Source organism: Stomoxys calcitrans, chromosome 5 (assembly GCF_963082655.1).
Source record: "Stomoxys calcitrans chromosome 5, idStoCalc2.1, whole genome shotgun sequence".
NCBI classification, from domain to species: Eukaryota; Metazoa; Arthropoda; class Insecta; order Diptera; family Muscidae; genus Stomoxys; species Stomoxys calcitrans.
In genome coordinates this window covers 11080939-11092120 of record NC_081556.1, presented here as the reverse complement: position 1 = coordinate 11092120, position 11182 = coordinate 11080939, and the positions used below count along the sequence as shown (strand labels likewise).

Sequence of the window (11182 nt, the reverse complement as noted above, 5' to 3'; positions counted from 1 at the left end):
GAATATGCGAGAGGGAAGATAACAACAAAGAGAATGCAAACAAAAATCTTACATCTTAATACCGTCAAACTTGGCCGGCTGTTAACAGCTGTTTGCGTGAGACCACCTTTTTAAATACGCCTTGGCAAGTCAATTGTTCTGAATAATACACATTTATGTTATCTTAATGTCTATAAAAAATTATTATAAAAAATATTAAAGAAACAACAGAAAATTCCTCCACAAAAAATCATCAAGCCAAAAATGTAGTCCCCATTATCGAAAATAATAATCTCGGGTATTGGCAACACTGGTCGGGGAAAATGCAAATTTTATTTACGCAATCTAGAGCAGAATCAGAATCAAATGCACCCAACAAACACAACACAACATAACATCAACAACAAATTAATTAAACACATTACCAGAGCGCGAAAAAATTAACAAATTAAGCGGTCAAAAATTGTTTTTTTTATCGATTTGGCTACAGCAAAAAATGGCACAGTATGGAAACTTTGGGCCTTTGATTGGTGTTATATATATTAGCAATACTCATTGTACATTTTTGGTAAGTTGTGTAAAAAAAATGACCTTTCTTTGCCAGCCTAAAGAGGTCATATGTCATTGTGTCATTGGGCTCAAGTGATATCCTTCGATTTTGCTTTGTTATCCATAGATTTATTCAACGAGAAATGCTGAAGTATTAACCTCACATGAATTAAAACTCAAACATATTGTTCACCATGCCGGCTGGTCGGAGTATGATCCCAATGAGATTTGGAAATACACGCAGGAGTGTATGGAGGTTTGTAAAATACTTTATGTCTTCTATTAATCACTGGCCAATATATACAATATTTTCTTTTTGTTTCGAAGGTGGCCTACAAGAATCTGGTTATATTAGAGATTAGTCCCCATGACATCATCGCAGTGGGTATATGCAATATGAGAGGGACCATCGTTGCGTGGGACAAAGCGGGTACAATTTTGCATAATGCCATAGGTATTTTATTAAAATTTACTCATGTTTTTACAATATGTATATATTTTGTTGTTATCACCTAGTAATGAACATAAATTGTTAATATTTTTGCTTGTTGTTGGCAAATTTTAGGCTGGACCGATTGTCGGTGTACATCAATGCTAAAGACGTTACTTAACAATGTAAAACAAAATGTTGATTACTTGCGGCCCTTGTGTGGTCTGCCATTAAGTACATGTTTCAGTGCTCTTAAAATAAAATGGTTAATAGAGAATGTGCCAGCAGTAACAGAAGCTTTGGAAAATGATAGTTTATTGGTTGGTACCATTGACACATGGATAATGTGGGTAAGTTGGAAAATTTCTAAACAAAGCCGAATATATTTTCTATTTGTTATCCTTATGTTCTAATATTTTTTAGAATCTTACGGGCTCTGAGACTTGTGGTGTTCATTCTACCGATGTCACAAATGCCCAGTACACCGGTCTTATGAATATTCACACACTGCAATGGGACAAAAAACTATGCGATTTTTATCGTATTCCCATTAATATACTGCCAAGAATACGTTCCAATTCAGAGATTTATGGATATGTTATAGAGGGTTCTTTAAACAATCTACCCATAGCCAGTGTAAGTATTTTTGGCTGAAAGCTTACATAAATCAGTAAGCCATAAGTTTAATTTTTATTGTTTTTCTTTTAATTCCCAGTGCATTGGTGATCAAACTGCCGCTTTATTGGGTCAGCTATCTCTAGAGGCTGGCCAAAATATATGTTCCATAGATGACAGTTGTTTTGTGCTGCTAAATACCGGCGAAGAATATGTGGATTCTGAAAATGGCCTACTCTCATTGGTATCACATAAACTGGGACCTAAGGCCAATACATGTTATGCTTTAGAGGGTGCTATTAGCAATGCAGGCTCAACAGTGCAATGGCTTAAAGATGGCCTGCGTATAAATACCGAAATTAATTCCAATGATAATGTAGTCGAGGTGTTGAATACATTTTTGGGTGAAACCTCTATGATCTCATCGTCGTGTTCCTCAAGCATATTGAATGCTGAGTGTGGTTTGGCAGCACGTAGATCAGAGATAACATTTGTACCTGCATTTCATGGTTTATATTCGCCATATTGGCGATATGATGCTAGAGGGTAAGTTCTTGATGACCTAAAACTTAAAATCATACCACCTGTGAACATTAGCGAAGGGAAGATAGAAGAAAACATCAGTTAACTTGTGCATGGCTAAAGGCAGATGATAAAGTGAAAGAACCATCAAAGTATACAAGATGTATTAAACATGGTGAATCGAATTTATTTACAAAACTATTTAAAGTAATTGGAATGGGAAGGACATTTATTTCTCCGTTACTAGCACGTACTGTCTTATCTCCAATTTTTGACGGAAAATAGTAAGCTGAGGTTCCAATCATCGAATTGTGCTGACAAAATGTCAGTTTGTCGCTTCCGTCCTTAAATAGTTCTGCTGGTAATCCATCGGTTCAAGCTGTCTTTGTATTCTCGTTGCCGCCACTTTAGGATACCAACAGCTGGGAATATGTTATTTCCATATCCTAAGCACACTATCTGTTGTTGGAACCACCTTATCATAACGATCCTCGTCAAGCTCCTGTAGGTGAGCAAGCTCGTTACGGTCCAAGGCCCGATCGCCGAGGGAACAATGTGGAAATTGGTTATTTAAAAGGCGCCAACAACTCGCCTTGTCATATCGAGCATCATAGTATTTGTGCAAAAGCCGGTGTCGCCCGGTCTCTCACTGAGACTCTCCGCTCGAAAGTGCTGATTGTCCGCGACTGCCGTTACAGCTACTCCGTATGGAGCATCCACTATTTGCAAACTATGGATGCGCCCTGTAGCTCGCAGCAATGACGGCATTGAACACCATACAGATCGGACTTCAATGTTTCAGTCTGTGTGGTGCTCACAGCTATCCACGCCGGAATGAATCTGTATCTGTTAATACTATTTTCAATTTTTATTTTTTCTCTTTACAGCATACTTCTTGGTTTAACAAGTCAGACGACAGCCGAAAATGTTACACAAGCCGCTTATGAGGCAACAGGTTTTCAAATACACGAAGTTCTTGAAGCATTTAAGCGTGACACATACACTTGGGATTGGAAAAATATAAAGGATCGTCTAGTCTTTGGTGGTGAATATGCTGAAAATAGCCAGTTTGTACAGTTCATAGCCGATATTGTGGGATTTGTTATGGAAAGGCCACAAACAACATCACCAAATGCTTTGGGAGCCATGATTGCTGCAGGGATAACTATGAAGGTAGTAGATAAGAAATATGCTCGTATTGCCTATATGCCACCCGCAGATGCGGTCAGTCCAACAACAACATCAAATCGTAAGTATAAACATTTGCTTGTATAGAAAACTTTATTTCTATAAATTTTGCATAACGTGTTTCGTAATGACTTCAAACAACTGTGTCAAATAAGGTTCAAATCGTTGAATAACCTGATATAGCTGCCATATAAATCGATCTTGGATCTTGACTTCTTGATCCTCTAGGGGGCGCAATTACTGTCCGATTTGGTTGAAATGTTGTACAACGGCTTCTGATGCAGCCCCGATATAAACCAATGCAAATTTGCCCATGAACATTCCTTTAACGAACAGGGGCAAACATCTCACCTATCAATGAGTGCAGTCCGATTCAAGTTTAAAGGTGCGGCACCCTCTTTTGAGGAGAAGTTGGCATAGTACCTCACAAATGTCCCCAGCATTAGAAGGGCATAACCACCGCGGAAAATTTTAGGATGGTCTCGCCAGGATTTGAACCCAGGCGTTCAGCGTCATAGGCGGACATGTTAACCTTTGTGCGACGGTGGCCTCCGATATCCAATATTACGTCAAAATAAATGCTCTAAATAATGAAAATACAAAATTTCATCCAAATCGGACAAGGGAATCGAGGGTCTGGCGTTAGTCACTTAATGTTGTTATTGCTGTTGTAGCAGTGTGTTGTACACCGAGGCGGCAGCTCTTGCCGATGAAGGATTCCATCGAGACTATCCGGTACGTACAACCGACTGTCATGTATTTCCTTAGAGTCCGCTTATATTGAGACCACTTGGTAGAGAAGTTTTAATATGGCAGGATACCTCACAAATCTAGCCAGCTTTCGTAAGGGGATAACCACAGCTGAATTTTTTGTTTATGTTAACGCCGGGGTTTGACGGACATACTAACCTCTGTTCTGCGGACATGCTAACCCTTGAGCTACGGTGGCCTCCAGAAAATTTAGTAAAAGGTTTATTCTATGGAAAATATTGTCAAAATTTTGTTTCTGAAGAATATTTTGACAACAATTTTGTCTATAATTTTTTCTGTTCAAAATTTTCTAAAAGATTTCATTTCAATGGAAATCGGAGAAGAATTTTTCAAAAATTTTTTTCCACAGATTATTTTTTTTTAAATTTAGTTTTTAACATTTTTATACCCTACACCACTACTGTGGTACAGGGTATTATAACTTTGTGCATTTGTTTTGCATCGTTAAGAAGGAGAAGAGCTAGACCCATCGATAAGTATACCGATCGGCTTAGAGTCACTTCCTGATTCGATTTAGATATGTCCGTCTGTCCATGTATTCTTGTAATCTAGGTACAGTCCGCATTTGTTGTCCAATTTTCACAAAATTTTGCATAAGTCTCTTTTTTGGTCCAAGCACGAACGCTATTGATGTTGAAAAAAATCGTTCCATATTTAGATATAGCTCCCACATATATATTTTTCATCCAATGAGCCCTTTAAAGCTGTAGAAGCCACAATTTTGGTCTGATCCCTACAAAATTTGGCACAAAATATTTTCTTTTGACGTCTCAATATGTATGCAAAATTTCATTGCAATTGCATAAGATTTAGATATAGCTCCCATATATATATTTCTTCCGATTTGATCTATTAAGACTATAGAAGCCCCAATTATGGTCTGATCTTCACCAAATTCGACAAGAAGTGCTTTTTTTGACGTTCCAATATATGTGCAAAATTTCATCGAAATCGGATCTGATTTAGATATAGCTGCCATATATATCTTTCATCCGATTTGATCTATTAAGGCTGTAGAAGCCACAATTATGGTCTGATCTTCACCAAATTCGATAAGAAGTGCTTTTTTTGACGTTCCAATATATGTGCAAAATTTCATCGAAATCGGGTCAGATTTAAATATGGCTCTCATATATATCTTTCATCCGATTTGATCTATTAAGGCTGTAGAAGCCACAATTTTGGTCTGATCTTTACCAAATTTGCCATGAAGTGGTTTTTGTTACGTTCCAACATAAGTGCAAAATTTCATCAAAATCGGATCTGATTTAGATATAACTGCCATATATATCTTTCATCCGATTGGACCTATTAAGGCTGCAGAAGCCATAATTTTGTTCTGATCTTCACCAAATTCGACACGAAGTTATTTGTTTTAGTCCCAATATATTTGCAATATTTCATCCAATTCGAATCAGATTTAGATATAGCTTCTATATATATCTTTCAGCTGATATGGCTTTTAAGGTTGTAAAACTCAAAATTTTGGTCCGATCTTTATAAAATTTTGCAAGAGATGTTTTATTTAACGCTTCAATACGATTGCAAAATTTCATTAAAATCGGGTCAGATTTAGATATATTGGGTTGCCCAAAAAGTAATTGCGGATTTTTTAAAAGAAAGTAAATGCATTTTTAATAAAACTTAGAATAAACTTTAATCAAATATACTTTTTTTACACTTTTTTCTAAAGCAAGCTAAAAGTAACAGCTGATAACTGACAGAAGAAAGAATGCAATTACAGAGTCACAAGCTGTGAAAAAATTTGTCAACGCCGACTATATGAAAAATCCGTAATTACCTTTTGGGCAACCCAATAGCTCCCGTATATATCTTTCAGCCAATATGGCATTTTGAGACTGTAAAAGCCACAGTTTTGGTCCGATCTTTAGACATTTTTGCATGATGTGTTTTGTTTATGTTTTTATGAAAATTGGTTCAAACTGAGATATGGGTTCCATACATACAGGGTGGCTGATGAATATTGCTACAATGATGAATATTGCTACATTTTTTTTTCGGTGTATGGAATACATTTTTCTTTTATTCATGTTAAATTAAATTATTAAATTAATTATTAAATTATTATTAATTAAATTAATTAATTAATTAATTAAATTAATTATTAAATTATTATTATTAAATAGAAAAAAAGTTATTACATTTTTTTTTGGTAGCGGCTTTCATCAGCCACCCTGTATCTTTCATCCCGTATGGCCTTTTAAGGCTGTAGTCGCCACAATTTGGGTTCGAGTTTTAGTGTGAGTTTTTCAATAGGTTTCATATATTGAAAGTAGTATGTATGTTGACACGGTGGTGTAGGGCATTATATAGTCGGCTCTGCCCGACTTTTGTCTTTCCTTACTTGTTTAATTTTAATTTAATAAACAATTCTGGCAACATATTTTATCAAAATTTTGTTTTATCCAAAAACTCTGTCAAAATTTTATTTCTAAAACTAAAGTTTAAATCTACTTTAATTTTGTCAAACTATTTTGTATACCCATTATATATTTTCTTTTAATATTTATTTCTTAAATATTCATATTTTTCTTTTCTTGTTTATTTTTTAAGGTCGCGCCCTGCTATATAAACGCTGGGAGTATGCTGTGAAGAAATGTTTAAATTGGAACAACTATGAAACTTTTGAGGCAGACATTGCCCTTTTTGCTCAACGTGAACGTGATACAAATCTTCCAATACGTCGTTCCCTGCCGGGCAGTATATTTTTGACCAGTGCATTTGTATTCCTAATAGTAGCCAAATTTCTAAGCCAGCATAATATATCTTAAGAGTTATGTATTCATATTAAGTTATCATATAAAAATAGTTGTTTTCTCTCCTAGCTGTTTAAGTTTTAAAACGCGTACAAAAAATGTTGAATAATTTTATATATATTTTATTATAAATGATTTTATTTGAAATTAGTTAGGTTTTTTTTTTCATTATTTGCAGTTCATTTGTTATCTAGTCATCATATGTTAGAAATTAATAAAATTTGGTAATACAATTTAATTTTTTGAACAAAATGAAAATGAAGAAGATGTGATGATTTATCATACATCTAGGGTACCTTTTATTTTTTTAATGTCTTATTAATTTAGCTTAAAAAACTAAATATGTTTTCCTTAATGACTATTTTTTTTTATCGAATATGCTGCATAAATTGAAAACAATGATCTAGACAATATGTATTGAATTTTTATTTTTTGATTTTCAAAAAGAAGAAAAACACAAATGTATTCGAATTACTCTCATAGATGTTTGATAATAATCGTTAAAGATTTGCAAAGGAAAGGAAACTAAATTATTTATTTAAAATTATTCCAATTTATATCAAATTGTACTAAAGTTATAAAATATGCTAAGCCTGCTGAGGCAGTTAGAAAAGTTAAATGACGATCCAAATAAAACAAGCCACAAATACGAAAACGACCATCGTACGTTAATAGAGAAAAGGACATGTTCTCAATCTGTAAAGAAATTGAAAAAACAAAACAAAATGTTTTTATTGAACATTCAAGGGATAGATATACAGTAGTTTGTAATTGTTATATGCTTAAGTGGCAGTAAATCGAAAAAATTTAGAATGTTTCAATAAACAATGGGACTGCTAACATGATCAATGTTTTGATGCTAAACACAAATAAAAACGATTCCAATTACAAACTTACGTGAAACAGCCAATTAATTGTTATAATTAAAATTGCTTCAATCAAATGATGGTAATCATCATATTTTGTTGAGCAAAGAAATAATAAAATTTGCTTTTAGTAATTATGGAATAAATGGATTTTTTATTCAAACTGCTCCAATCCCAAATAATAGTCATCTTCTTTTTTTTTACAGGCTTAAAAAACGAAATATTTCAAAAAAGTTGTGAGGAGTTAATCCTTTGAACAGAAAACTGGCAATTTGCAACAGTGACGAAAGCCGAAAGAGTCACACATGATTTGCAATAGAGCTGGCAAAATATCGATGGTACTTTCGATACTATGGAGATTTAAGGTTTTTAATGAATTTCGATTGATATTTTTCCGATGGATACTATTGCAAAAGTTATGATACCAATAGCCATACTGACCTCCTTCTTGCTTCCTTTCAGTAATAGCCTCGTCTTCTCACGATCTGGATTCCCCCATAGAATTTTCGCCGTCCTACCGACCGTTTCGCTGTTCCACAATGTTGCATGCGCATTCGTCGCCAACTCCCTTAAAACGGACTGCGTCGACCCGAAAGGCTTCGGGTTAACCAAGTTTATTGACGGCAGTCCTCTGGCTCTGGCCTTCACCGCCAAATCGTCTGCCCTTTCATTTCCCCTTACTCCTCTAGGTGAGATCGACAATATCGCTATTTATTATTAAAACTATCGAAAATATCGATTGTTGCGATTATCGATAGTTTGCAACCAAGATAAATCGGTACAGGTAAGTGTAGTTGTCCAACAACAACAAATCGAGTGCATTATCTGTAAAAATCAGCTACCCTGCAAACATTTTCTATCCCAGGAGTCACGTGACGTGTAGGCGTTAAGTTTCAACGTCGGGATAACTGTTTTTTCGTCGGAAAATTTACTTCAATCGGGAGAAATTGTTCCCCGCCTGAGACAGTTTTTTGGCGTTACTTAAGAGACACTTCATATAGTATCTTTGTAGTGGCTCAAGGAAGGAATCACAAACGATCCTACTAAGAGTGCCGCAAAAAAATTTGTATTCAGACTTGTACAATTTCTGTTTGTGATTGTAAATGGACCATATCGGTCCTTGTTTTCATATAGCTGCCATATAAACCGATCTGGGATCTTGACTTTTTGAGCCACTACAAGGCGCAATTTTTGCTCTGATTTGATTTGGCTGAATTTTTGCATGAGGTGTTTTGTTATGACTTCCAACAACTGTGCCAAGTATGGTTTGAATGAGTTCATATCCTGATATAGCTGCCATATTAACTAATCTTGAATCTTGACTTCTTGAGCCACTAGAGGACGCAATTCTTATCCTATTTGGCTGAAATTTTGCATGAGGTCTTTTGTTATGATTTCGGGTGAAATCGTTAAATAACCTGATATAGCTGTCGTATAAACCTATCTGGGGTCTTGACTTCTTGAGCCTTTAGACTGCGCAAATCTTATCCGATTTTCCTAAAATTTTGCACGCCGTGTTTCGTTATGTCTTTCAACAACTGTGCAAAGTACGGTTAAAATCGATGCATAACCTGATATGGCTGTCATATAAACCGATCTGGGGTCTTGATTTCTTGAGCCTATAGATGGCGCAAATCCTATTCAATTTGGTTGAAATGTTGCATGAGGTGTTTTGTTATGACTTTCAAAAACTGTGCAAAGTATGGTTCAATATAAATCGATCTGGGAATTTGACTTCTTAAGCCTCTTGGTTGAAATTTTGTACATCGCTTCAACATACGTGTCAAATATGGTCTGAATCGGTCCATAACCTTATACAGCTCCCCTTTAAAACGAACTCCCTATTTTACTTTTTGAACCCCCAAATGTTGAAATCCTTATTCGATTTGGCTGAAATTTTACACAATGACTTCTACTGTGGTCTCCAACATGCATTCCATTATGGCCCGAATCGGACCATCACTTGATATAGCTCCAATAGCATAGCAATTCTTTTCTTTTATCCTTTTCTTTCCTTTGTTTTTTCGGAAAAAGAACTCGACAAATGCGATCCATGGTCAAGGGTATATAAAATTCGGTCCGGCCGAACTTAGCACGCTTTTACTTGTTTTCTTCTATCTTCTTCTCAAGCGAATACAAAGATCTCCGAGTAAAGCGGCCAGCAAGCGAGATTGCTACTCGGCTGCCCTCCAACCTAACCAATGCTCTTTTTCTTTCAGATTTTGTCCAGAGAATCTGACAATCGCAATGGAAACTTGTATAACAGGCGCTCTGGTCGAACATATTTGAACATGTTTTGCTACATTTTCATTTGGAATTACTAATGGAACATTATAAATTATTTACCGTTTCTTCCAATCTCCAATCCAAACGAGGCAGCTCACTAAATTTCTGCACCATTAGACGTATGGCATCCATTTCCATGTATATGCGATCGCTTATCAATGTCACAATATACGTATCGATATAGAAAACTGTAGCAAAAATACAATTGAGCGCAATGTCAGTGAAACGATAGCTTTTATGCTTCGACAGCAGGCTGAATAAGGTAAAAAAATTGGTTAGATTGCTTATCAGAGTGGTTAGAATTAAGCCAAGTATTTGAAATTGGTGCATTAGCACACTGTCCTTGTAGAGTTTACAAATTTGTCCATAACGCTGATTGAGTGAATCCAAATGATCACTTAATACACAACACAAATGACCCACTAGGCCGGTGCGTCTATAATGCCGACGATAGCGAACATAACGCCTGTTCTTCTCGTAGGACTTTTGTATTCGCTGTTTTAATTGGTGTAAAAATTTCAAGGCCGAACAGTTGATGAAGTAAAAGTAATCAGCCATATTCTCGGTATAGTTCCACAGGAAAAAGGTATAGAGCTGAAAGTATACCCTCACCGCATTGGAGCCCATAAAATATTGATATGAAATTTGGGCAATTTGCACCATCATCATGGCATTGATCAAGCCGAACTTAAACAAGAGCATAAATTCGAATTTTGTGCGTGGCTCCTCGCTTAGGCCTTGGCATATACGATTGAATTCCTCTTCCAGAGACTGTCGCCGTTTGGTGACATAACGTATATCCTTGTAGTGCACAAAATTGGCTATGTATGTGACCACCACCATGCAATATTTGATGAAGGTATTGGAAAAATTCACCAGCAACTGTATTTTCCAGCGACGATCTTTGGTCTCGACCAAATACTGTAGGTTCCAAAAGAAATACAATGGCAATAGAATGATTATGGCAAAGCTGAGCACATGGCAATAGATGGTGGCCAAATAATATCTCAGAGATTTGGTTGAAGTAGTGGGTATATAGTTGATAACCATCAGGCCATTGATTGTGGCATAGATATTGCCAAAAATGTAGATATTGACCTTGTGTTTTTCCCAAAAGCTTAGTTTAATGGACATATTCGCGGACCGTTTGTATTGAAGCAAGAAATCAAACTAGAGCGGATATGAAGTCTGCGTTTAAA

General features: G+C 35.7%; 2 protein-coding genes across 2 annotated transcripts; one reads left to right on the top strand and one right to left on the bottom strand.

Annotated features, from left to right (window-relative positions):
* The first annotated feature begins 300 nt into the window (after positions 1-300).
* On the top strand, positions 301-7727 carry LOC106082565 (glycerol kinase). Its single transcript, XM_013245155.2, has 8 exons — positions 301-547; positions 656-784; positions 856-982; positions 1094-1308; positions 1382-1594; positions 1674-2119; positions 2983-3344; positions 6629-7727. The coding sequence occupies exons 1-8, from the start codon at positions 476-478 to the stop codon at positions 6844-6846; spliced, it is 1782 nt and encodes a 593-aa protein (XP_013100609.1). The 5' UTR covers positions 301-475; the 3' UTR covers positions 6847-7727.
* Positions 7366-11168, bottom strand: LOC106082529 (gustatory receptor 10a). The gene is made up of 2 exons (XM_013245095.2): positions 10044-11168; positions 7366-7527 (listed from the first exon to the last, which is right to left on the bottom strand). The coding sequence occupies exons 1-2, from the start codon at positions 11115-11117 to the stop codon at positions 7366-7368; spliced, it is 1236 nt and encodes a 411-aa protein (XP_013100549.2). The 5' UTR covers positions 11118-11168.
* Positions 11169-11182: the final 14 nt, after the last annotated feature.